The 27,485-nt window shown below is 40.7% G+C and overlaps 3 protein-coding genes across 6 annotated transcripts; 1 reads left to right on the forward strand and 2 right to left on the reverse strand.

Annotated features, from left to right (window-relative positions):
• Positions 1-11: 11 nt before the first annotated feature.
• Positions 12-18,988, forward strand: nadkb (NAD kinase b). Of its 4 annotated transcripts, XM_075483041.1 has the most exons (13): positions 12-170; positions 1,292-1,585; positions 1,699-1,782; positions 2,399-2,528; positions 3,834-3,942; positions 4,798-4,883; positions 5,263-5,365; positions 5,445-5,620; positions 7,934-8,033; positions 8,160-8,317; positions 9,057-9,139; positions 9,236-9,404; positions 16,881-18,988. In XM_075483041.1, the coding sequence occupies exons 2-12, from the start codon at positions 1,293-1,295 to the stop codon at positions 9,393-9,395; spliced, it is 1,482 nt and encodes a 493-aa protein (XP_075339156.1). In that variant the 5' UTR covers positions 12-170; position 1,292; the 3' UTR covers positions 9,396-9,404; positions 16,881-18,988. The 4 variants fall into 4 exon arrangements, with proteins under 4 accessions (XP_075339156.1, XP_075339154.1, XP_075339153.1 ...); XM_075483039.1 differs by lacking the exon at positions 16,881-18,988 and having other exon boundaries at positions 1,265-1,585; positions 9,236-10,145; XM_075483038.1 differs by lacking the exon at positions 16,881-18,988 and having other exon boundaries at positions 9,236-10,145.
• On the reverse strand, positions 10,803-21,550 carry sec62 (SEC62 homolog, preprotein translocation factor). The gene is made up of 8 exons (XM_075483043.1): positions 21,485-21,550; positions 18,323-18,431; positions 17,446-17,551; positions 16,251-16,446; positions 15,670-15,765; positions 15,525-15,585; positions 15,312-15,431; positions 10,803-13,587 (listed from the first exon to the last, which is right to left on the reverse strand). Exons 1-8 carry the CDS (start codon positions 21,518-21,520, stop codon positions 13,049-13,051), a joined length of 1,263 nt encoding a protein of 420 aa, XP_075339158.1. The 5' UTR covers positions 21,521-21,550; the 3' UTR covers positions 10,803-13,048.
• Positions 21,551-23,710: 2,160 nt separating this feature from the next.
• On the reverse strand, positions 23,711-27,001 carry samd7 (sterile alpha motif domain containing 7). Its single transcript, XM_075482234.1, has 8 exons — positions 26,899-27,001; positions 26,493-26,616; positions 26,214-26,338; positions 26,031-26,112; positions 25,168-25,844; positions 24,956-25,071; positions 24,767-24,877; positions 23,711-23,947 (listed from the first exon to the last, which is right to left on the reverse strand). The coding sequence occupies exons 1-8, from the start codon at positions 26,999-27,001 to the stop codon at positions 23,711-23,713; spliced, it is 1,575 nt and encodes a 524-aa protein (XP_075338349.1).
• Between the last annotated feature and the right edge of the window lie 484 nt (positions 27,002-27,485).

Here is a 27,485-nt window from a genome sequence, read left to right on the forward strand (position 1 = left end):
GCTGACTCTGACGTAAATTTGAAACGTCACTTCTCCCCCGGTCATGTACTGTTTTGCAATATTTTTTTTCTTGAACGTTTGTCTTTAGATATAAGCTCAGTAGCGCCTGAACAAACCTGTGCCTTCGTGAGCCAGTGTTGATATGAGCTTGTTCGTTTGTTTGTGAAAAAGTAAGACGGCATTTCGTTCAGTTTCACGACGGTTCACACCAGTTAGCTAGTTAGCTATTGCTAGGTAACGCTACCTGACATGAATGTGCGGTTTCTGAGGCTTTGGCTGACAGCCGACCGTTACTGGGTTGTACAAACTGTTATCTCTGTCAAACTGGGGCCAAGGTCACCACTGTGGGTGTAGTGTTAGACCTTTGTTTTATGTTTTGTACAGTTGTTTTCTAATGTAAGATGTATCCACATTATCATAATCTGTTTGATGTGTGTCTGAAACTAAACCTCAATGACGAAAGAATATAATAGTTTTCAAGGTTAAACTATTAGTCCAACCCAAAGTTAGACTTTAGACGAATCAAGTCGATTCGTAGAAAAAAACCAAAACAATCGACAGCCGTTTCGATGATTGCTTTTTAGGAAATTTTTCAAACATAAAAATGACGTTTCTCTACTTCCTTAGGTTTCAGCCTCTCTAACAGGATTTACTGCTTATCTTTGTAATATACAATTTTTAAAAGTACATTTTAAACCTGTTTTCCAACATCTCATAAACCAATCGATTATGCAAAACTTATGCAACAGTTTATAAAACAAGAGTTGAATTTTATTGTAAAAATGATCTGAAATTGCAGACCTTCCTCTGACAACTAGCAGCCAAAAAAAGTTAAAGAGAGATAAATATTGACACTAGATTTTGAGAATAATTGTATTCATTTGCTTTTTTGATTTAAGCGTATTTTAACCTTCAATAGTTGAAGACACGTGTTTTAGTGTTGAACCATGTTTGATGAATAATGTAAGAGTAATGCAAGAAATCCTCAGTTATTAATTGACCATTTTCTCTATCAGATGCCATAAAACTGTGAAAACAGTGCTTTCTACTTCCCAAGGTGATCTTTTCACTGTGCTCGTGTTGTTTGATTAGCAGTGTGACATTTAAAGACCCTGAACAGTGAAAAGCATTGAAATCTTTTTTTTTTTAGAAGTTGCCACCAAAGCATGTATAAAATTTTTGCTTTTTGGAGGATAAATTAATAAATCAGAGTAGAGGTCAATACATTTCCAGGCATTTCCTGACTTGCAATTTTAACTTCCAGGATATATTTACTTTTTGCTTCTTTCAGAATGGAAAATTCAGAAACTAGTCCATCAGCGAGGCCCCTCGCAGTGCCTGACGGAGACCTATTGAAACCTTCAGGCTCCCCTGATCAGGAACCGGAATCATCCAGACCCTCCAAGCACAGGGAGCAGCCACCCAAGTCACCAAGGAGACGGCGGGAGGGGAAGCGGTCGCAGCGACAGGATAATGGTCATGAACAGCAGCTGTGGGAGATGGAGCGGCGGAGGTTGCCAGGCCAACACGAGCACTTGGAGCCTTCTGGTTCGTCGTGCGACACAGCGGAAAGCTCTCCTAAGAGGTTTGTTCTGCAGGCTGCCAGCTGGTCCGCTGTCCCACCGGCACATCTGTGCCGCGCTTGACGTGAGATGACATTGGCTTAACTCCTCTTTCTCTTCTTTTTCCCTCTTACAGAAGAGCACACTTTTTACATGGACCATATCCAGCCACTCACTTTGGACCTAAAGCCTGTATTCTTCCCAACCCAACTTCTGTCATGTAAGCATGAGGGTGCTGAATTAGTCAAACTTTTCTTGGTAGGACATTGACACTAAAAAGTTTGTGTAACCCTGTGAGATAAGATAAAATGAGAATGGCATGATTGGCTCATTCATGGGACGGGAAGGCTCACAAGGCAGTTCTGCTTATCCTTACTGTCATCTGACTGAAAGGATTTGCTGGTATATTAACTGAATACGCTTCAGATGACATTATTCGCACAATGCCTATCATCTGCAATGCAAAGAAGAACAAAGAAAAATGGTAAAGAAGTACGAGGCTTTTTTTTTGTGCACAGCTTTGGAATTTGAACCTGATTCTTACACTAGTTCTACTAAAGTATCATAACAGTTAATGAATGACTCAGCAGCTAGAAGAACGTGGAACTCTTTAAAATTCAGAAGTCATAGTTTCATTACGGCGCTCTCAGTGCAATGTAATTTGGTAGCAGTTAGCTTACTCAGAAACATTGTTGTTTTTGTTCAACTTTGCCTTTTAGTTAGATCTCTGTGTTTGTATCTTGCTTTAGACAGGCGTTATAAGAGTTTCTACAGTACATTTAGGTGCTTGTTAATTAGTTTGTATGTATGATTTTTTTTTTGTATTTGTGCTCCAGGCACATCCAGGACCCTGCCAGCCAGAGGCTCACATGGAATAAACCTCCAGTCAACGTGCTTGTTATCAGGAAAATCCGAGACGAGAGCCTGGTCGAGCCTTTCAAAGAGCTCTGCAGGTTTCTGGTAGAGGTACAGGAAAAAGCTTTTGAAATGTTGTTTGATGTAACGTATATTTTGGGGAATGGCTGGGTCATTAGACAGATTTATCCTGTGAAACTAAACAAAAAACCTTTGAGATCTCACAGATAGTAATGATGCATCAACTCAAAGGCCGGGCAGTTTAATTTATGTTAATTTAATCTCCTCCTCTGTTCTTAAAACACGATATAAACAGATGGTTAACCGCCTCAGGTTTGTGGCCATATCAGTGGTTGATGTGCCCAAACCTGAAGAGAACACGGATCGATTGTTGCTTTTAATTGCTTGTTTATTTCTCCATTTCTCCACTCTTAGATTACATCTTGTTTTCACCATCTGTGTTATTACCATACCTGTAGGGTTTATACGTGTCTGACCTGTAACAAGTCTGCACACTTGGGGCTTGAACGTGGTTCTGCAAACACACGTCTATGTATTATAACATCGTGCTGCTTTAACTTTGGGGTAGACTCGGACAATCCAAGGTGTGGGCTACTCTTGGTTGTGTTGATGTGCCGTTGTTAGTCCTTTAGCTTTGCTCTGCTGTGTAAAAGACACGAGTCAAATTGGACAGAGGTCTGCTTCGTGATGGAGTGAAACTAAGTGTTAAAATAATGAAGAATAATGATAAGTGGGGCATTTGATGCCTCATCCTCTTTGTACTGAAATCCATTTATGTGGGTTATATTTCCTTTTTGAATATTATTTTGATGTGCTATTATCAAGCATAATTGAAGTTTGGAACATAGAACATGTGTCGTTTTTCTGTTCTTTTCTCGTAGCTATGAATATTTGTAACTTCCATGTTTATGATCTTAACTGATATATATGTAAATCATTATTAGACTCTTATTGGTTTACGGTTTTGCTTTCAATTCTAGTATCGAGGCACATTCTTTTGTTTACAATTGAAGAACAGTGCGTGTCTTAAAGACAGCACCTGATGATTTTGACCTCAGAGGGTGGTAAACTGAACCCATGGTCCTGCTGAGGAACATTTGTGGAACTGAGGAGCAGCGAGTCTGAACAAAAATAACCCAGGAAATGGCTCAGACATGGAGAGAAAGCCATGGTCTGGTTTCCGGGCAGCGAAAGCATCTTTTGACCACATGTTTCTTAAACCAGACTGTCGGAGCCGGCCAGCGAACCAGTGAACCCACATGTTTGCATTCCACGCAAACGCCATCATAGTTAGCGGCATGTGTTTGGCACATGTTCAGCTTTATTTTTGAAAAGCAACTTTTTGAAATGTGTGTATTTGGGCTGTTGTCACTGAAGCGTGCCTTTGTGTACCAGGAGAAGCAGATGATGGTGTATGTGGAGCGCAGGGTCGCAGATGACGCTACGCTGTCCAAGGACGAAGCTTTCGGCTCCATCCGCAATCAGCTCTGCACCTTCAGAGAGGGTGAGACTGCCTGTCCTACAGCAACATATTATTTGTGCCCTAAATAGTATTAAAAGTATTAAAGCTTTTCTCTGATTTCTATCAGAATATCCTATTCAAACAAAAGGACCCGTGGACAGTTATACTGGTGTAAAAGCGAGGTCGTTTCAGCTGTAAAGTGACTATATTAATTATACTAATTCTGTATTTTAAATGATAGATTTTACTGTTTATAGAATAATCAAAGGAATAGAGACTGATGTTTTAACTTTATAGGATGGATAAATATACATAAAGAAGAAAACAGAGGCATTAAAAGTATGAGCCAGAAACACTTGGAAACCACGGATATCGTCTTGCTGTCTGTGTCTGGAGTCAATGAATCAGGATGAGGTTAATTAAGTAATTCAGTTAAAGCTGAAGATGATTGAATGTGATGGGACAAATAACCATTATCTTTAATTGTGAATCAGTGTAATGTCTTGACAACATGCGCGCTGTATCTAAAAGAAGTTAGATACATATCAACCTGTGGCTGTGGTAAACTTTAACTATCAGGATAAAACAGGAGGGAAGGACCGACTTATTCACTAAAATATCATGTTGTCCTCCTTTCAAAGAACAGTTTGAAGGATGAAGCAGAGGTTTGTCGCTGGACAGCACATGTCTGCACCATTGTTCAGTTACTGACCACATATGGCGCCTGTTTCCTCATTAATTGGTTTTTCGATGCTCCCCTGGGGGGCTTTTGTTGGGACACTGAATTCTTTTTGTCATCGCGATGCTGAAGAAAAAGCCTTCTTTGTTGATCAGATTTTTAAGATTCACAAATGTTTGAAAGTAAAGACTTTCATGTTGGGTTTCGTGTGATTTCAGGTTATGATGATATCTCTGATTGCATCGACCTTATCATCTGTCTGGGCGGCGATGGAACTTTGCTCTACGCCTCCTCTCTGTTCCAGGTATAGTTATTTTTTGATTACTTAAGCTGAATATAGATACTTTTTATTGACCCCCTTGCTTCGACCAACGAGCACTTTAAAACTGAACATGGTATCTTGTTATGTATTTTCTCTACTGAACTGATCAAAATTGGTTCCTCAAATCTTTTTAACCTACTTTTGGAGTTACGGTATTATAAATATATAAATACATATACCAAGCACTTTGTTTACACTATAGCTGCTTGTAAGAGATTTATCTACATGACATATTTTCACAATTGGACAAAAGAAAGACTTGTAATTGTTTAAAAACCAAAAGTGTTCTAAAAGAGTTGTTTTGTATCCTGAGATGGTTGAATTCAGCACTCCATAAATGCGTGTCTTGCTTTCCTTGCAGGGCAGCGTCCCGCCTGTCATGGCGTTCCACCTCGGCTCTCTGGGCTTTCTGACGCCTTTTAAGTTTGAATCATACAAGACTGAAGTGGCGAAAGTGTTTGAAGGTAATGTGGAGCTTTATTTGTTAACGAGAATGCTCGATCGTGGTCATTTTTGTGTTTACGTGTACATTTGGGCTCTTAGGCAACGCGGCCATCACGCTGCGCAGTCGGCTGAAGGTGAAGGTGGTGAAGGACATGCTTCAGAGAACTGGACAGCAGTCGTACAGCAGAGAGCCGCAGCAGCAGCTGGAGCACAATGGACTCCTTCCTCACGGACACACCAACAGTGAGGCCGGCAAGGTTACCCTGCAGCTCCAGGTGAGCTCGCATTTGTCCCCGTGGACGAGTGCTCAGACACTGTGCTTATTTGATTTAGATGCTTTCTGTGTGTTTCCTCCTGTTGTGTACGCTGCAGACTGATTTGTGTTGTTTACACCAACAGAAAGCATCACTCTGATAAATCAGGTTTAACACAGTTTCTGGCAAACACACCTGCATTTAGCTCCAGGTATGGAGCCGCCGCGTAATCCTCGCCACAACTTTTAAACTTGGCTGCAGCTCTCCAAGCCTCTGATCCTGCAGGGTTTCATTTATTTCTCACATGATTTAAAGTTGCTCTCACAGCTGCCTAGCAACAAGCGTATATTTTTCCTTTCTCGTTTAGTTGCTATTTTATTCCATTTTTGCATTTAGATTATTTTTCTTCTAATTAATCTTCTTTTCATTTTCTTCACAGCAACAAAACGTTTTATTTGATATGAAAATATCGTGTTACACCTGAGAATTTATGTCATAAATGTCAACTACGACTGGTTTGTACTAAAATTATGAGCATGATAAGGTTGATTAGAAAGTTGCATTACTAATGTTGTTATTATCACGTTTGAATGATGGTGGCAGCCATGTTGGAAAGGTATAAAGGGCTGTCTGCTGATTAATCTGCTCTTGGCTTTTTTCTCCTGCAAACTATCGTCGTTAAATTGGAGATTAAAAAAAAATCTACTAAACGAATTTACTAAAGCCCAGATACACTCCCCATCAGGCATCTTTAGCTCAGCTCTAATCAAGATAGAAAAAAGAACAACAAATTTGGTTTTTAAGACACTTTATACCGTTCCAAAGTCAAACAGTATCGACCAAAACAAGAGTCGTAATGATTTCAGCCATAACTTAGTGGTCCTGTTAAGAAGTTCCACTCGTACAAAAGTTTAGCACTTCTAAGGATGCTTATTGAACATATAAACAGAGTTATTTGTTCAAAGAGGATGAAACAAAGGTTCAGTGTACGTGTTGAACAGGTTGAAACCTTGAGGAAACACGTGTTTTGTTGCGTCTTTTCGTCAGACGCTCCCCTTTTCCAGCTCTGTGTATCTCCTTTATTTTTTCTTTAGATCAATGCAAACAACAGAATTGCGCATCAAGAAAACAACAACACAGTGTCTGTATTGTTGCTTCATTGTTTGCCCTTCGCACGCAGTTTTTATTTAGTCTGATGCTTTCATCTGAGTTCCTTTGGCTCTGTGTTGGTGACAAAGGAGTCATGTGACCACAGTTTGACGCTAGAGCCATTAGGTTGATGGAGGCCGACTGTCTGTGTGTGTCTGTGTGTGTCTGTGTGTGTGATGTTTCCCTTTAATCCCAGATGTGCCTGTGCATGCATACATGCATATGGGTCAGAGAAGGAGCATCACCCTGGTTTCCATGGTGACAGTCATAATAAAACTCTGGGCGCAGATACAGAAGGGAATGTCGGATGTTGTGAAGTTCTGTTGAGCCAGTTGCTATGGAGATAGTGGCGTCAATGGTGGAATCGGCGCCAAATGGTTATTTAATTATTCCTGATGCTCTCAGTCTAAAAAACTGTGTTAACTAAACAACACGCTTCACTCCTGGAACGCACGCACGCACGCACGCACGCACGCACGCACGCACGCACGCACGCACGCACGCACGCACGCACGCACATCTGGCTTCACTTTCAGTGCAGCTCGTTCCTATTTCGACTTGACTCTTCTTTTTTTCTCTCACCAATAAAAGATAGAGACGGATTGTTCTGATCTCTGAACCTCACATATTACATCACGTCTGGTGTGTCCAGCAGGATGTTTGCGTTGTGCTCGGCTGACGTCAGAACATCTGCCAGACATCACAGCACTGCTGTATCTTATGTGGCTCAAGTGCATGAACATGATTTGTGCGCTGGCGGTCTGCTTGTAGTTTCCTTTAGGGAATTAGACTGTAATTCAGCGTCGGCTGCAGGACCATTTGTTGTTTTTATTTAGAGCGCTGATTAGATTTAACGTCCGCAGGAGGGAATTACATTCTGCAGACTCCAGAGAGCTTAATATACATCATAATCTAGTTATTTACTTTGCTTGATGGCTGCACAGTTATTCCACATCAAACTCATTATGGTTATTTAATCTGAATCATCCAACCAGATGCTTTTGTTTTTAAGTGGATACATTTATGTATATGTATATAGACACTACACTGTACATGAACACATGAGAACATTTCTGTCATCTGGCCTATAGATGGCACTACAGTAACATTTCTAACTTATATGGTCATGAGACTTTGTATTTTTCTGTGTGCCTCTGATTAAAGCTGCGGTCTCTGTGTTTGTAGGTGTTGAATGAGGTGGTGGTAGATCGAGGCCCGTCCTCCTACCTGTCCAATGTGGACTTGTACCTTGATGGACGTCTCATCACCTCGGTGCAGGGGGACGGTATGTGGATTGACCCCTGCGATGTGAAATTGCGCTTGTTTTGCCTTGACTCGTTCCATCCACCTTTTTCTGCTCCCAGATTAGAAATTGAATATCCTTCTTTCTATCTGTCTTTCTGTCCACCAGGTGTGATCGTGTCCACACCCACAGGCAGCACAGCATATGCAGCCGCAGCAGGAGCCTCGATGATCCACCCTAACGTCCCCGCCATCATGGTCACGCCCATCTGTCCACACTCGCTCTCCTTCAGGCCTATCGTTGTCCCTGCTGGGGTGGAACTCATGGTAAGACTGGGAAAACATAAAGTGTGTTTTAAACACAGTGTTCAGTGTGGTTTTGTTCCTCTGATTTGGTCACACTACAGAGAAACCTCGAATAGATAAAAAGAAGAACAGCAGGTACATAGTTTTCAACATCATGCATGTATGAGCCGTGTTCAGATCAGTCCGAATGAATCTAACGTTGTAACAACCTGGCAAACAGATCTGAGTTCAGTTTAACAAAACAGCGTAGACATTGAGTATTTTATTCACTTTGCAACTGTGGACAAAGTTTCCCACAAACTAAGCACACAAGGCACATAACAAACCCTGACTGTGTAAATGCACAGCAATATATCCTTAACTTATTTCTCCACCGTGGGACAAATAAAGGTATTCGTAATCGTATGTTGTTCTAACTTCATCAACTTTGAATCAAGTCAATCAAATCAAATTTATTTGTATAGCACATTTCATGTACAAAACAATTCAAAGTGCTTTATATAAAATAAAAGCATTGCAGCAGGAAGTGGAAGAAGCATTAAAAATACATAAAAGAATATAAAGAGAAACAAATAAAATAATTTAAATGAATTTAAAAACAAGCAACAGTCCAGATAAGTTAAAAGATAGCGTGCAGATTTCATGCATAGACACGTGAGAAAAGAAACGTTTTTAACCTGGATTTAAAAATGTTTACATTTGGTGAAAGTTTAATCTCCACTATGAAACAGACAGTCTGACCTCATCTCGTCTGAAACAGATCACCCTCTCTCCTGATGCGCGGAACACAGCCTGGGTGTCGTTTGATGGCCGGAGGAGGCAGGAGATCCAGCACGGAGACTGGTGAAGTTCACGAACCCTCCTTGGCTTTTTCAGTTTCATCATTAGAATCTCGTTCCCTCTTAGTCTGATTAAATGTCTGTTTTCTTCTCCTCGCAGCATTAAGATCACCACATCTTGCTACCCTGTGCCGTCTATCTGTTGTCACGACCTGGTTTACGACTGGTTTGAAAGTTTGGCTGAGTGTTTGCACTGGAACGTACGCAAGAGGCAGGCCCGGCTCGCAGACATCTCAGACTCATCGGACACCGAAGACTGAGGTTCCCGGGTGTGTTTTCTGCCAAACAGCCGACATTCTCCACAGCTCCCGAGTGGTTTAAGTTTGTTCTGAGACGACTTCAGGATTTAAAACCACATCAGTATTACACTGATCCTACCGTTAATACAGTATTTCATCATCATCATCATCTCATTACATTCCAGTGCATACACACCGCTCTTCTTGTCGATAGCTTCTGGCGAGAATGCAATTTTCTCACCTTGAAATGAAGGAAATTCTAATGACTTTTCATTAATATTCTGTAAACTGCTTCCCTTTTACCGATTATCCATCAGCATGTTAAGCTTGGTCGAATTATTGGCAGAAAATATGCTCATAAAGCTGAATTTATGCAGACTGACATCTCATCTCAAACAAATGTAAATTTGTAAATATGAGATTCTAGGATAAATTTATTTAATGTGATATTTATGTGATGTTTATATATTTTTAAGACTTTAGCTTGGAATAATTGTAACAATGATTTACTCAAAACTTAATTCCTAGTTGCCGAGTCAGAGCTCTACAGCTGTGAACAGTTGTGTTTTCTGCTGTATAAGCCGACTAATCCAGAGCCTTGGATTTGTTTGTTCTGTAGCTTCTGTTGCCTTCGAGAGTTAATTTGAGAATGCACGTAGCAGAACTGAGGCAGAGAATCCTAAACCATCCCTGTCGAATTCATGACCGATAGATAAATTGTCAAAGGACGTTGGCAGAAGGCAGTACGGGATAATAAAGCTTAAAAATGGCCCACTTCTCTTTGTTAAAAGTCTTATGTTTGTGTCATTGCCAAAAGGGTGTTCTCAAACTATTTAGAATATGATACAACCAAATATGAAGTTGGTTTGAAAAAAAAGACACCTTATTTCCGTATTGTGAATATCTGTCGAATATCCAATATCAAACCAACTTCACCACGGTCTGTAGCGGCAGCTGCAGCAGACACATTTCCGGAAAGGTACTGGCTTGATTAAATTAATTCTGGACTCTATATCTGACCACATGAAGACCTCGGGACACTTCGGTTTGGCTTTAGGGACCCTCTACTCACTACCACGGAAGTGTTATGTTGTTTGGAGCTGTAGAAGAGGTATAAAAATATCATTTTGTAGCGGTGACATGATATGCCCCTCTCACTTCCAGGCTAACGACTTTTGGCTAAAAACGGTCAAATCGAAATTCTCAAAACACATCCGAATGACATGATTTTGATGTCAACTCAACGTATGTACTCCCAAACATCCCGTAAATTGATCTAAAGTGCATTTTATTCCGGATTATCCCTTTAATATTTGATATTTTAGTAGTTTTGTGCTTGAGAACTGAAGCATTTTCACTTTACGACTGGTCTCAGATAAATTTAGGGTGAGAAAAATAACAGGGAAATGATAGAAACCACAACACGGGTGCTTTCTATATTTTTATTGCAATGATAACATACAGATATATTCCAGACATTGTTTTATTAAATTACACTCCAGTATTGCAGGAGACAATCTTGAATGATATCAATCCAAATGTGGACAACTATGTGATCAAAAGACACCGTTCTTGACCAGAGATAAAACGTTGAAGTTTTAACATTTTCACTTTTATTTCCCCCAGAAATGTGTAATGAGAAGCAGCAGCAGAGAGCGTAATAATACTACAATACACAAAGAGACTGATACTGTGCAACAGTTAAGAACAACTGGGAAAATAGTCTTTCTTTTTCGTGAAACTGTTATGCCAAATATTCCAGATGCAACTCAAGAAACAAGAGGTGCACGTTGTGTGTTTGGGGGGAAGAAAAACCATAAAACTGAAAAACAAAACGAGACGACACAACACGTCGACGTGTGAGATCTTCACACCTCGATGGGATCAAAGCAGAAAAAGAAAAAAATGACTTCACACAGTCTGGACAAGTTCTGTTTCAGAACGAAACGAGAATAAAAGGCCGAAAGCTGCATGGAATATACTGAAATATTGTTTCAGCAGGTTGGCGTTGCCACAGTTTTCATAACCTTCGGGTGGACGACTGACCAGTTGTTGAAAGAAAACGCAGACGTGGCAGCACACAGCCAACCAGATAATCACACACACTCAATAAAGTGACTCATGTAAAAAAAATCCTGACATCGAATAGATTTCCTGCTGTTTCTAGTTCCAGATGTTACCCTTTCACAAGTGAACGGAGGTAAAAGCAACAACAGACACTCTGGGAAATAAAGTTTCACCTCCAAACACAGAAGAAGAGAAGGAACAGAGGTCCATTTCATAGTTTCTTAGACTTTGAGAGTTGTATGCATATATCTGATATATCAATAGAATTCATATATAAATGATACATTTATATGTTTTATACTTAAATATAATCCCCGCTATGACTTAAAAAAAAAAAAGAGCATCTAAGACATTGCTGGCCAGATAATGTGAAGGAACAGCTTGGACCTCTGGAACTGGACCACGGCGGCCAGCTCCAGTGAAGCAGAGTCACCCGGTTTTCACGCGACGGCTTGTGCCAGACTGAAAAGGACGCGCTTGGATCAGTCTAGCGTGAACGCGCTTTAACGTTTTTTTGCTGAGACCAAACATCTTCGCTTGGCTGCACACAAACAACCTCCTGTGCTTTTTTTTTTTTTGGAAAGAATTGACATTACAGTTACAAAAATAACCAAATGACCAAAACGTCCCTTCCCCCTCGCTCTCCAGATTAAAGCATGCATTACATTAGTATCTGCTGTGTTTGGCACAAGAGTTTGCTTTACTTTATATCTGCTTCTGTTTGCAAAGGATTCAGTCAACTTTATGTCTTCTAATTTCAGTTGTTCAGCAGTCTTAACGAAAAAAGAAAGGAAATTACGTACGCCAGCTGTGTCCCAGTTGCTCACATTTACTCTTAAAGTTAGTATTTCACACTGAGTGGAGGATTGCACGATGATCATTAGCTGTAAAAAATAACAAAATGGCTAGTACCTCAAAAAGCCAAACACCATCTGCTTCAACAGGGTTGATTTCATTTTCGCTTTCATCGAGTAAACGACAGGATTTGGTCCATCCGGCTAAGTTCAGGTTTCAAAGCTGAGCCGCTGGTCATTCTGCTTAAAGTGCTGCCTGAGAAAGCCATCAGACTCGCTGGCATTTTACAGGACGTGAAGCTTAATTCACATCTACTGTGATTACAGCTTTAAGGACAACAATAAGAAAAGGAACACGGACACCAGCGTCTCTTCTCCTGCAGGCCTCACGTGAAACATCCAAATTACGGGGCCGGATATAAATAAAACACGTTGAGTTGAACCGACAGAAAAAACTATTTCATGACACGAGGGGACCAAAACAAAAAGGACCAAACAACCATCAGAGCTGCTGATTTGGTCTGATGGGTTCCTCAGGCGAACATGTGCGACAGCAGTTTTCGTTAGAGCATAAATAACATTTGGGTTGGAGGACACGCATCCACCATAAGGCTTCTTTTTAAACAAAATTTTCCCATAGTCGTAGCCGTTAACCTTTCAGTGTTGTGTCTATCCCGGAACAGTTTAGTGGAAGATCTCAACAACATGAGATGGAGCTTCTCTGCGGCCACAGAGAGGCCGGACGAGCAGGTCCTGGGATCACAGCAGGGAGGGAGGGACAAAGAAGAAGAGAGAGATGGGACTGGAAGAATTTTATGTTTCAACAGTCTGGGGTTTAGTTTCACTCCCACCCTCTTCTTTCCTCTTTTGAGTCTCCTCATCTTCCTCCTCCTCGCCCTCCTCCTCCTCCGTGTGCTGCTCCAGCTCCTCCCTGGTGATCATCTCAAAGTCGTTTCCGTTGCTGTGCTGCGAGCCTTCGTCCTCTCGGCGGTCGCTGTCTGTGTCCGATTGGCGTTCCTCTGTCCCCTCTCCCTCCGCTTCTTTGCTCTCCCCTCGGCCCACTTCTTTATTCTCCTCCTCTTCATCCTCTTCCTCATCGTCAGCATCCTTCTTCTCGCTGTCCGACTTATCGTCGCTGTCTGACTTCTGAGCTTTGGCGGAGGCGCTGCCGTCCTTATCGTCGGTCTTGTCCGAGCCCTTCTTGTCGCCGGATCGAGGTCCTTTGTACTCGTGAGTGTAGAGCGGCCTGAACGAGTCGATGAAACCGACGTCTGCTGTCAGGTTAGGGAGGAACCAGAAGTGATGGCGCCCACCAGTCACCAGCCAGATGATCAGGAAGAGGATGCAGCGAGCTGGGGAGAGGAAACAATGGGTGAGACAGATGTTTTCACACTAGCAGACATCTGAACTTTGATATCTCAAATGATAAAACCTGCAAAGATGCAAAATAACTTAATGTTGAATGATATTATGGAAAAAATATCCCTTTTTTCTGTGCTTGAAAGCATAGATTAGGGTGTTTGAGGTTATTATCAACTCGAAAACTGACACGAGTCGTCCAGATTTGCAGAATAACTTAACTACAAAGTTATCTCGCCTCTTCTCATGCTGCCGCACTCGTGCAGCACTTCTTACCCCGATACCCCCGCCACTATGGATAAGGGTGAATCTGGACTCTTCACACCAAATGACCTCTTTCCATTGCTCCAAAGTCCAACCTTTATGTTTACTAGTGCTTTAAAGCCCTTTTCTTTTAATACTCAAAGCAAAGTGGTTTCCTTAACCCTAATCCCTGATAGGGGGCATTTTTGTCCACTTGGGGTGTACTTTCTCCTCTAATTTCACACTGGAAATAGTGACACTCATCATATTTGGACCAGTTGTGCATTTTTGACTATTTTTGTTTTAAAATTTCAAACACACATCATATACAATATATGTCATTTATAAAAACTAATGTTGTAGCTCATCAATGACATCTCCCAGACCTAATAATCCCCCATAGAATATTTCACTTTGCATACATTGAAAATATAGCAGTTTTTGTTTGTGTGTTTTAACAGAAATTGGTGTTTACCTCATATACAACTAGTATTTAAAGGGTTAAGTTTTTGAAAATAATTGAAAACTTGGTGGTTATGATCAGAACTGAAGTGGAAGAAAAAAAATGTATGAAAAAAAAAAAAAGTGGAAAAAAATACAACCATAAAAACATGGTATTTTGGGGATCATTTTAGAAGGGGACAAAAATGTCCCTTTTCAGAAATTAAGGATTTATTTATTTATTTTAAATAAATGACATATCCCAGACCATAATTATCACTACTCAATAATTCCACTTTGCATTCCATATTTTGAAAATACGGGCTAAAAAGTTCAAATTGGCATCTAAAGGGTTAATTTTTTGAAAATGATTGAAAACTTGGTAGTTATGATCAGAACTGAAGTGGAATAAAAGATCTCTTAAAACAAAAAGCGTAAAAAATATTAACATATGATGTTTTTAAGTTGTTCTAAAAGGGGACAAAAATGTCCCCTTTCAGAAATTAAGTTGCGTTTTAAATCAGGTGTGAGGGTTAAGGCTACAAATCTCTTAAGTCCCAATATGACAAGCTCTCCTCACACTGGTGCTGAGCTCTGCGGTTTGTTCTAATTTCACCAAATCTTCATGTGATCTCAGATCATGATCGTTCAAGATTTTCACCACATCCGATTTCTTTCTTGAAGATGACGGTACGCCACCATCTTTCCAGGCTTTAACAAAGACACTTTAGTCTCAGCCATCTCCTTCGTTCTTTTGTTTTCTTGATGCTGACTCCATCTTTAAATTAAGTAATATTTTTTCCCAGGATCCTAGGGGATGGTTCTTACTGCAACATTTGGGGTTAAATAGCTTGTTACTGCAGTACTTTTTTAAAATGGGAGGCTCTTGGCTAGCGGCTTAGTTTAATCCTAGAGTCCATTTAGTTTGATTTGTACAGATGTTCACCTCTTTACTATTCAACAGTGGTCTTCCATGTCCCAAAAAATACTTTTAAAGGCAGTGGCTGCTTCTTCCTTCCGTACGTGTACTTACCGACAGCTAAAAGCAGGATACTGGCCACAAAGCAGCCGGCTGCAACACTTAGATAGTACACTCCAACACGCATCTCTGCTGGCCACAGTGGGAACAGTGTGGCTGCTATCACTGCAATAACTGAGACATAAAAAGAAGAAACAACATGAGATGACCCTCCATTAGGTTTTGTTGTTCAGCAGACTGCCATTCAAGGTTTATAGTCTCACTCACCGAGGATCAGGCCCATAGCGAACGTCTTAAAATGGACAGGATCATAAATCCACACATACACCTGCAGAAGAGATGAAAAAAGGTTTAACAATCACAAGCACCCTTTTTCTTTCTTTCCGTTTTTCCTCATTGATACGTTTCTCACCTCGTTTCCATCCAGGAACAGCTGATCCTCATGAGGCTCCAGTTTAAATTTCTTCTTCACCTCTTTCTTCTTCTTGGGGGTTCCAGGACTATCATCCTGTTAAATGACCAGATAAAAATCTGCATTTTGAAAATGTTACACACAGGAGTGTCATGGTAATGAGAGATAGCATGGAGCTACTTTTGTTGGTATAATGCGTTTAGTCACCTTGATGCAGTATTTCAGCTAGTTATACTGATAACTTTTTTCCATGGCCATGCTTCCCCTTTCTCTGACTAATATCAGTGTAAACATGATCTTGAACTCCTGTTCAGGACTTTTACAGATCTGCACTTTAAACTCAAGAGTACGGTCAATATCCACCCATTTATCATTAATTTAGGAAGTCGATCAGAGCGGCACAAAGTCAACTCAAGACAAATACACAATGCAGGAGTTAGTCTTTATATGTGATAGATCTCAATTTTCCTTACATTTGAAAGCAAAATGTGGACATTTAAGCCACTGATGTGTTTTTTTAAATCTCTTCATTATGCTACAATAAATTCGGGTATAAATGGAGGTTCTTTTGATTCACATACGCTTTTCTCTTTCTTGGTTTCGGCAACTTCAGACTCTTTCTTTTTCTCCTTTTCCTTCTCCTTCTTCCCTTTTTTCTCCTCCTCTTTGCTGCTGTCGCTCTTGATTTTCTTCTCTTCCTTCTCTTTCTTCACATCTTTCTCAGGTTTTTTTTTCATTACCTTGAGAGCCCGGTGGAAGAACTGCTTCTTTAGGAGTCTGCAAAGAACCAAAAAAAAACATCAGATCACCATGTTCTGTGAATGATTTGCTGCTGTAATGTGCTCCGGCTCGGACGCAACGCCGTAATAATAAGTTGTTTTAATATTTAGTTTGGGTCATTTTCAGAATAAATGCCAAGTGTTTATTGATGTTCCAGAGACTAAGATGTGAATTTCTGTGGGTTCTCTTCATCCTGTTTTTTTTTTAATATTTTATAACTAAATACCCAGCTTTGGTTAATTATGGTGACCAGCTTGTATTATTATTTCTAACATTTTATAGACCAAATATTAAATTAACCAAGAATATGAATTATAGATAAATGCATTGTTAAAGAAAACAGTTGCATCTCCACATGCGCCTAACAGCTCAACCCAACTCTATTCACTTTTAGTATGGGATGCTTATCTGTGCTTCATTTTCCACTACAGATCACACCCGCTGTGAATATAAGGGGGATGCAGTGATAACACTGCGGTGACGGATCGACAGTGACCACGCAGTGGAATCTAACGAGTGGCTCTGAACACGCAGGTGTTGGACATATTTAAAGAGTGCAGAGTACAGAGCTCCCCTCAAATCACCTAAGAAAAAAGGAAAAAACAAGCCTTGTTTAAATGTGTGCTTTTTCTTTTTTAATCTATACATGCACGTGCCCATCAAGCATGCAGATTTGTGTTATTTTCTAAAGGATATTTAGACTGTGTGGAAACAATTTTACAAGTAACCTCTTTCTTCTGAGATCAAAGAAAGGTGTTGAAGTGAACAAACACTGTAGCAACAGCAGGAGGCAAATCTCTCCTCTGACTCATCAGTGATCTGCAGTGTTTTCACAGCATCGTTATGCATCAGCTCCGCTGGCTCTGAACCTCAGCTGAGACTGCTAAACATCTAAAATGGCGAATGGAACTGATTCTCACCACCCCAGCTGCATTGCAAATATATGTTCAAATGCTCAGACACTTGTTTTGTAGCAAAGTAAAGTTTATGAGAGACCTGTTGCAGTAATCCACCACAGAGTCTCTGGTGGTGAACAGCGCGTCCTCTCCCTTCTTAGCTTTGGCCCACTTGGAGTCCAGCAGACAGTCCACAGCCTTGGAGGCTAAATAAAGGAACACAGAAAAACAATTTGATCTTCTATCAAAATGTGTGCACCAAGTAACCTGTCAGTTAATGTCCATTCAGTCTATTAACTCATTCATTTGGAAACAAAACAAATAATAGGAGATTTTAAACATTACAAGTTCACGCTTTTAGCTGTACGTCTTGAAAAATAATACCAGACACGGTGAGCAAATTTGTCACATTTTTGTTAAAAACACATTGATTGTAGATGATTTAAGAAAATACAAATCTTATTTAAAAAGATAAATTAAATCTGTGCACGCGACAAAGAGATATTTTCTGCCTCTGTGGAGGTATGTGATCACTGCCAGCAGTTATTCTGGGCAAGATCACAGAAAAAAAAAACAACTACTAGGCTGAATTTCCCTGAAGTCAGAGGAAAACTGAAGAATGACTATTGTAATACACGTGAAGTTTTGGTGCAGATCTGGATATGTACACGACTGAGCATACTATGGCCCAAAGCAAACTTGGAAAGGTCATGTGATGATGATGAAGAACAGCAGGCCTCAGGAGTCGCACTCTGCTCCACCTACATTTACAGAGTAAACAGCATTTCCCATAACTGACAAATGGGTTCCACTGTGCCCCAAAACAAGACGTGTAAACACACTGTAGGAAGAAAAGGTCAAAAAACAGTGACAAAACACCAAACACAGCATGGTGCTGAGCTGCAACTAAATTAAATGCAGCTGCTCAGTAATAACAATGTTGGTGTGTTCGACAACAAACACAGCTAAGCACCAACCAATGAAGTAGTCGACCCGGTGGCCCATCATGTTTGTTGACTTGGTGGGGCAGTTAAAACGAAGGTACTTCGCCACCACCTTCTCCTCCTTGGTGGGCTCGCTCACCTCCTGCGGACCAAACACACCCACAGAGACAAAGTGAGTCACACGCTTGGTAAAATGATGCCCTCATGTTTTCATGCACTGAACTACTGCCGGCAATAAATCGCAAAGCCTCCAGCTTCTTCTTCTGATGGATACAATGACCTTTATTTCTTCAAATGGCAAATTTGGCAAAAAACAAACAAAACCTCCAAAAAACAACCAATTGCATCAAACTAGACGTTTGCAACCAGCCAATTACCTCTCAGTCTCCTAAACCCGATTAAGTCAAAGATTTGTTAACGATGGAGGGTGAAATGTGGCACGGGCAGCTCACTGATACATCCATCACTTTATCATAAGCAACACATACAACACTTACAGCTGCCAGATATTACTATAAATATGTTTTTGAGGGTCAACATGTTCCACTAGCACAGCATCTCCTCGGTGTTATATGGTGTATTTACTAAACATTCTGAGTATTAACTATATTTAAAATTTGCTTTAGGATTGGAAAGAAGTTGAAATGACTACTTGAGTAAATTGAAAGGATGTACTTAATCACATTTTAACTACTGATTTTATCTATTATTCATTTCATGCTTTTTATTTCTACTGTTTTAATGTCTCTGTAAAGCACTTTGAATCGCATTGTAGTTGAATTGTGCGATACAAATAAACTCGCCTTGCCGAGCCGCTTGTGTCACACTACAATATTTGCTTTAGACGGGTACCAACCTGTGACCGAAAGGCAAATTATACATTTTTACGGCATCTTTCTGCAACAGTTAGGTTAGCTGACGAGCATGCCAGCAGCTCAGACAAGTCAGCATTTATCCATCACTTTCATATCCGAGTTAAACTTGTAGCTTGCTGCTTACTTTAGTTGTTTAGATGCCACAATCAATTATGCTCCAATACAAACTACCGTACATAAAAATCATCCATCTGTGTGAAATATTTCAAACCCAGGCATTTTGTGCTCATTTCAAGTTTTTTTTTTTTTTAAAGGATCCGTCAAGGCCTATGTCTTATCTAAACCTGGTTTATGAACCGTTAGGGCCATCAGATCTTTTAACTCACTCTCCCCTCTTACGACATCTGCACTCTGAAACACCTAAATAAAAGAAAAACATTTGCTTTTGGTACCCAGCTAATGCTAGCTACTGCTAGCTATCAAGTTGGAAAGAGTGCGCCAACCCAGTGAGAAATGCGGTGTTTCCTCCAGTCCAAATGTGACGCCGTTTTAATGAAGAGTAAGTCTTTCAAATCTACTCCACTAAGTAAAAAATGTTTGTAAAAGTTTAAAAAGCTGTGCTAAATAAAAACAAACCGTCTCGGTTAGTGTTCAGAACACCCTCAGCTAAAAATGAAAAAATTTTGGTACAATTAGGATTTTTGGCTATAAGCGGTACATGTCAACATGCAAAAACATCAAATCCAAACCAGTGAAACATGTTTCTAATATGATTTTCTATGGTTCTTATGTCAGTCTACAGGAAAAATTATGTTTAGCAACTTAAAACAATAACAGAAAGCTAAGCAGTACATGTCAACATTCGAGTTTAACACAGAGGGAAGTCGATTGAGCAATCAAACAAAATTGTGTTTAAAAAAGGAGACATAATAATAGCAAAGAGTTAAATCTGTTTTTCCTTTGTGGCTGTGAGCTGCTTCCACCAGTTCTTATGTCACCTACAATGTATGAAAACTGTGGTCAAAGTCACACCCAAACTGTATTTTTTGTACTAAAACTGACATTTAGTGTGTACTTTGCTTTGTCATCTTTCCAAAGGTGCTATATCAGCCATCAATTGCTTTCGACTGATCTACACGGTTTGATCATTGGCCTCAAAGAGGCCAATGAGGAAGGAGGGAAAAAAAAGGAAGGAAAAGAATGGGCTCGGTTTTATCTTTTCAAAAACACTTATTTTGTACTGCAGAGAATTCATATCAAGGTTTATTCATATACTTATGAGTAAAACATGTCAACAAGACACTTTGTGAAGGGAAGAGTTCAAATTACTCAAGATAATGACTGCTCGTTATTGTTGATGGTTAAAAAGTTTCGTAGCAGAATAACATGCCTCATCATACTTTACTCTAGCCTGTATTGTGCACACATAGCTCTTCTTTCACTAGAGGTTCACTAGAGACAAATTTGTTTCACTTGTCGACTGCCATTTAAGACAGTTATCAATTCAGTTCCTCTGTCCAAACTAGTAAACATACAGCTACATGTAGCTCTGATCAGCATCCCTAAAACAAATATTGTGATCTGAGCATCCTCCCAACACAGGTGTAGATTTGTAGCTCCAACAATTGGCCGCTTAAATGAGAGCCTGTTGTCGTCTTCAGTCATTTCCTGAGCGCTCACCATCAGTGTCTTGGTGTACTGCTTCAAAACACACGTCACAAAGGCCTGTTGTTCTCAAATTCAGAAAGCAAAGAACTAAAAGTAAATGTAACAATGCACTGTGATGTGGGAGGACGTGTAGGAGTAAAACAAAGCTGTAACCAGTTTCTGAACTGTTGGATTGACTTTTTATGTAAGTTTTCGTGAGCAAGGCCCTCGTGGAGTCACGTCACTATTAGGCTAACTGCACGGTGAGTTATACGAAATGCATTATGTTGACTTACTAATTAAATTCCCACAGATCTCCCTGTGTTATATAAACACGCCTGGTTAAAGCTGACGCAGCTTAGCCAACAAACATTTACAGCCAGCCCAATCTTATAATTAACATACAAAAAATGGCTGCAAAGACACCTCGGTAAAGAATGTAAAAACACCGTTACACTGTGTAAACCAACGTGTGAGTGTTAAAGGCAACTAAGAGAGCAACGAAACTCAGAAACATCTAAATAAAATAAAAACATTCGCTTTTGGTACCCTGCTAACGCTAGCTGCCGTTAGCTATCATCTGTCTTCAACTGCCGCCCGTTGAGAAATCCTCGTGCGAATGCTAACGTTGACATAAATCCGGCAGAAGGGAGCAAACCACGCGCCCTCATTTTTAACAAGCTTTCCGTGAACCTAAAGGGGCAGAATTTTGGCAGAAAAGAAGTGATGTTACCTGGATCCGCTTCTTGTGCCTCCTGCGCTCCGCCATGATCCTCCAACTCAGCTTCTCAGTGCGCGAGGCTGCGCACGCGCATGGAGTATCGCGAGACTACCAGATTTACAACAACATTACGCGTTATGTGCCAATAGAGATGCTTTGGTAATGTCCGATTTAAAAATCTGTGTTGCCACAATGAAAAAAACCGCATCTATGTTTTAATTGAATGTTTATTAAGAATCCCCGATTACTGATGCTTTGTAATTAAAAAATAAATAAAAAAGATAAGAGGAAAATGGAACAGTGCATTTTTTCATAGCCCAATATGAACAATAAGTTGTGGGGTCAGCTCCAAACGTAAAGGATTTTGGTTTGGTTTAGCATAGCTTAGAAACTTGTGCGAGAAAATAGTTAGAATTTTTGTTTGAGAATAATCCATATTGACCCATAGTCTATGTTACAGCCCATGGTCTCAGTCCTAATATTACAACACTGTGCAGTTCCCTGTCGCGGATTGGTTGGTTTTCTCTTCCTCCACCCAGAGTGGTGTCTTTCTATAAGACACTGGCTTCACCTCTTTGTGCCTGGCTGCTGCTGCTGCCCCAATCGACCGGTCCTCTGTCTGCCAACACATAATATTTAACCCTTGTTTGACGCTCAGTGGACCGCTCAATTCAATTCAATTCAAATTCAAATTCAAAAATACTTTATTTATCCCAGAGGGAAATTAAATGTTGATGTAACTCAATTAAATCAAGGAGTTATTATAGATGCTGATGGCTGTGGGCAGGAAAGATTTCTTGAAGCGGTCCGTTTTGCATCCAAACTGAAGAAGCCTTTGACTGAAGAGACTCTGTTTTCCGATAACAGTCTCATGGAGAGGATGTTCAGGGTTGTCCATAATTCTCTTGATTTTATGCAAAATCCTTCTTTGCATTATTATCTCTAGAGGTTCCACAGTCGTCCCCAGAACAGAACCAGCCTTCCTTGTCAGGTCGTTGAGTCTTTTTAGGTCCCTGGTTCTGATGCTGCTGCCCCAACAGATGACGCAAGAGGAAATGACGCTCTCAACAACAGACTTGTAGAATATCTGCAACATCTTGTTGCAAACCTTGAAGGACCTTAGCCTCCTCAAGAAGTACAGTCTGCTCTGTCCTTTCTTGTAGATGGCTTCACTGTTGTGTCTCCAGTCCAGTCTGTTGTCCACATGAACACCAAGGTATTTATATTCCTCAACCACCTCCACTTCTTCTCCCATGATGGAAACAGGGTTTGAATCAGGGCTCAGTCTCTGTGTCAGCAGCCTGTATCCGTGTCTCTTGTTATTGTAGCTTCGGGTTTATTATCTTTGTGGTATTAACTTGTTTGTATGAAAGGGCACTTGTTAAGGCTTGCGATTCTGTTCTGTTAGAAAAACACTTGACAATACTCTGTTTGCTCTGTGCTCTTGCTAGAGGAAATGGGGCCACTTTATGGCCTTAGTATATTTGTATCTGTACTGCTTACTCTTGTTAGGCTGCAAGCCTTAAAAGTAATATTTTCTCTCATTAAGAGAGAAACAAAGTTAAACTTGGGTTAAAAAAAACAAAGAAAAAACTTTTGTTAGACTCATTGGGATGTTAATTGTATCTTGAATCTCAGTTTCCACTTGACAAAAGTAGATACCTATTTCTGTTGGATAATAAGACACAACTACAGGGTGCATATGTATTACTATAATCACAGGACTTCATATTTTAAATCCTTAAGCATGTAGTACTTGATATTCATACATTTATTTCTTATCGTGCCAGGATAGATTTAACAGCAGGTATTTATGTAGAAAAACACTTTATTTACAGTCCAACAAATGCAAAAACATCAAATCCAAACCACTGAAACATGTTTATAATATGATTTTCTATGGTTGTTATGTCAGCCTACAGGAAAAATGATGTTTAGCAACTTAAAACAATAACAGAAAGCTACAATCGGACAGAGACTAACGTGCAATAATAAAGAAGAAAACAGCGATGACGTAGGACCCCGGTTTCACTCCACTGTTGTTTAAAAAAAAACGTTGAAAAGATATGTGGATACTTTGGACCCGTGTAAGAGTAAAAAAACAAAACAAATGAAGCATATTCAGTCCAGTGAATTGTTATGTAAACAATCCACCACAGTGGCAGCAGCAGTTCATCAGGTCTGAGGGTACAGGTAGAACTTGGCTCAGTTTGTATTTGTCAGCGTGATCAGCACCAATCAGGCTGTCTCACTGCTGGCAGATGGAGGCGAACTGTTCTCTGCCTCATGGATGTGCTCCGTGGATTTGAGGACATCGGGCTCTCTTGGGCTCGCCAACAAGTCCTCACTGGCGCAGTTGACAGGAGAGCCCATATCTGAGGAGCGGTCCGCAGGTTTCTCAGGTGTGGCCTGCAGAGTAGTGCTGGAGAGCGGCAGGTTCATCATGTACATCATGCTGCCCAGGCGTCTGGACACCTGCAAAGGGGAAACGAAATCAGATATTAGATTAGCCAGGCTGACTGAGACTCTCTGTTGAGGTTTTATATTCCTTTAACTCTCAGTAGCTTCTTCACCAATAAAGCCGTTAAAGAGAAAATTAATGGCCTTCTTCCTGCTACTGTCACTTATATATCATTAGGTACAGTAACTTTAGCATTGACTACAGAGCTTGGTTTGTTTTCGGTCCTGTCTGAGCCAACGAAAATATTTTAATCTAAACAAACCTCATCCCAACCAGACTGCTCAACACAGGATTTAAAGATGTTTTTTTTTTTACTGTTCAATGTGCCTTGTGATGATAGATGTTGTGATGCAACACAGTCAGAATGAGTTTCAGTTTCAATGTTCTGGTTCAATATTATCAATCAGTAATAAAATTTAATGCAACATAACAGTTGTTTATGTGATCAGATACTTGTTTTTTTCCTACAAGTAGTCAAAAAGTGTATTTTGAAAAAAATCCTGTTGTGCTGTACCTTATTACAATTATCATTTACTTGATATTAGATCACAACTCCATGGCTTAGATGCTGACCTCAGTTGTAGATTTTCACATTAATGCAAATATCTATGAAACCAGTCAATTGTCAGCAACATTTTCTTTCAGACAAGTAAATAAAACTGACTGTCTTGACTTGAGTGGAAACACAAATTCACACAATCCAAGTAAACTCTTTTGACAAAATCTACTAAATGAGCGTTATGCATGACGTTTAAGTTAAATCTCACTCTTCAATCATCTTCTTTCTTTGATGTCTACATAATATATTTTCTGCAGACGTTTGGCTTGTGCACCTGTGAGCGGATCTTCAGAGCCGGCCCAAGTTTGAGCCCCAGTGTGTCCAGTAGGTGCTCTTCTGAAAGGAGGGGCAGTGTCTCCCCGTCAATCATGTGGTCCTTGAACATCTGGGGAGATTATCGCCATTAGCACAACAAAGACATAACAGAGCAAATACAAGAGGAGGAGTGCAAATTATAACCTACCTGTGCGTACTCTGAACATGAAGGTATGCTGTTAATAAAGTTGTAAACATCATTCACCGTCCACTTCCTTATGTCTTCAGGCACCTCATCACCATTAAGAAAGATATTTGGTGGACCTTTAGAACATATTATGCACAAGAAAGATTACATTATTTAGCTTTTTATTTTTTAACATTGTTATTGATCTTGTATTTTTTTTCTCCTAAACTCACCAGGTGGAAGGAAACCATTTCCAGGGACAGGGAACATGTAAGGCATCCCTGCCAGAGCTCCACCAGTGGACGGATACATGAATTTCTCCTGAAAAGCAGAACATTGGCTGGATATGTCTTTATCATTTGCTCCACCGTTAGTCACATCTGAACACCCATCCTGAGTGGTCGTGCAGGCCTTGCGCAAGCCTGCCTCCCCCTCTTTGTAGTTCTTCCTGTTTCCTGTGGTGATTTCAGAGTCTATTTTGGCCTGATGGTGCGCTTTACTGGCGGAGCACTCCTCTCCCATGTCCCCCTTTGCTTCCATCTCTTTCTCCTCCCCTGATGTGGCTTCTGGGCTCTGCTCTACACATTTATCCTCAGACTGGCCCTTCAGGTTAGACACCTGGCTTTCTGTGCTCTTGTGAACAGTCGGCCTTCTTCCGGCCCTTCGCCCCCTTTCTCTCTGCAGTGTGCTGATTGGTGGGTAAGGGCTGGCTGCCATGATGATACTGTTGGAGTGCAAGTCATCCAGGGAGGGACGGTGGACGAAGACATCGTGGCCATCTGGCACGCGCTGACGACCTCTGAACAGCATGGGGTTGGAGGGGTATGACATGGGATTATCCATTCCCATCAGTCCTTTCTGGTGAGCATTCTCCAACTCTTTCTGATGCAGGATGGCATTCATCTCCATTCTGAAAAGGAGAGTACATCAGTTTTTGCCATATTTGTTCCACAGTGATGACAGAACCTCAATATCAAACTTTGTTGCAACAGAGACAACTGAATTAAGTCTGAGTTTAATTCAGCAGAATAGGACGCAGAGCTGTGTGTAGGTGGAATATTTTTGTGAGATGCTGATAATATTCTGCACGCACTACCTGGCTATATTTTGCTTGTGTATGAGCTCCTGTCGCCGGGCAACTGTTTCCATGGGTTCTGAGGGTAAGAAGCCATAGCCAGCTGAGAAACAGAAAGAATAGAAGAAGAGACAAGCGATTATTGCTTATCCTCATAACTCAGTCTGAATGGGAAATTATCTCAGATGTAATTCCTGTGCTCACCTGGTCCGGGAAATGCTCTGCCAGGCAGGACATTGGCATGAGGGGGCAGAGGGGGACCGAGGTGAGGTCCCATGTGCATTTGTCTGGCATCAGATGCTACCATCTCATTGGAAGGAACCAACTCCCTGATGAGATAAAAGTACAAAAAATTGAGAAAAAAGCTGTTCATATCCTCACGATGTGCTGTGGTGCTGATTGCTAAGGTGTTTTCTGGCCTTAAAGATCTTCCAAACCTTGTCTGTCTACTATTCAGGCCTGTAAATGAAGTTGGGCACGCACCTTTCCATGAAGCGAGGTTCGAACTGTGCCGGGACTCCCTGTAACCTCTGTTGCCCCTGGGCAAGGATCTGTGGAGCCATGGCCATCTGGTTCCTCATTATCAGCTCCTGCCTCTGCCTCAGCTCTGGAAGAGCAGAAAGAGCACCCTCAGGTTAGATGGAGGCCAATTTGACCACAAACCTGGAACATGCACTGACTGGTAAAGCTGGGGCCTTCAGGTGCCCATGAGTAATACACCAAAATCAATACATGACGCGCGATCCAAGGTCATACAGTTGGTTTAACCTGTTTGCATCCCCAGATTTTGATCACATCTAGGTATCTGTTCCATTTATAAATCAAACTAGAGAGCTAGAAATGTACTTGTCATAATACTTTTGCACGCTAGCATGTTGCTCGTTCTCACCTCCAGCCGACATGCCGTTGACCAGCCGATACCAGTGCTTCTCATCCAGAGTGGCCTGCTCCCCCATTGCTGTCATCTTCCTCAGCTGCTCCCGTGGGGTCATGACATGCATACGACCTTTCACCTCCACCTGAATGCTGTTCATGAGGAGAGTCTGATCAATAATGTGAATTCCTCTAAATTAGGAAAATGTGACAGCTATTTGTTCTCAATTGTTCTTAAAATGTGTATATTCCAATGAGAAATTCAAGTCATGCTTTTAAAATGAAATACAATTAGAGTCCATATAAGATGAGAGATGTTACGGTGAAATTCAGTCAGCAGAGATTTAAATTTGTTAAGATGAAGCACAGTGCATAGTAGTGCTGGGTAAATGTATGCAGTTTCATCTCATCACCACTAGAGTACAGCAGTTCTCTACCAAACTTAACGTAACTGTTGAGCATATCAGCAGAATACTGGACATTAAAGCAATGTATCATGTAACTAAAATACATTATATATGGGTCAGTCCTACCAGGACTCCTATATATCCTATACACGAATAAACACACAGTGCTATTCTTATACTGCAGTGAAAACTGTGC

This window comes from Odontesthes bonariensis, chromosome 14 (genome assembly GCF_027942865.1).
Source record: "Odontesthes bonariensis isolate fOdoBon6 chromosome 14, fOdoBon6.hap1, whole genome shotgun sequence".
Lineage (NCBI taxonomy): Eukaryota > Metazoa > Chordata > Actinopteri > Atheriniformes > Atherinopsidae > Odontesthes > Odontesthes bonariensis.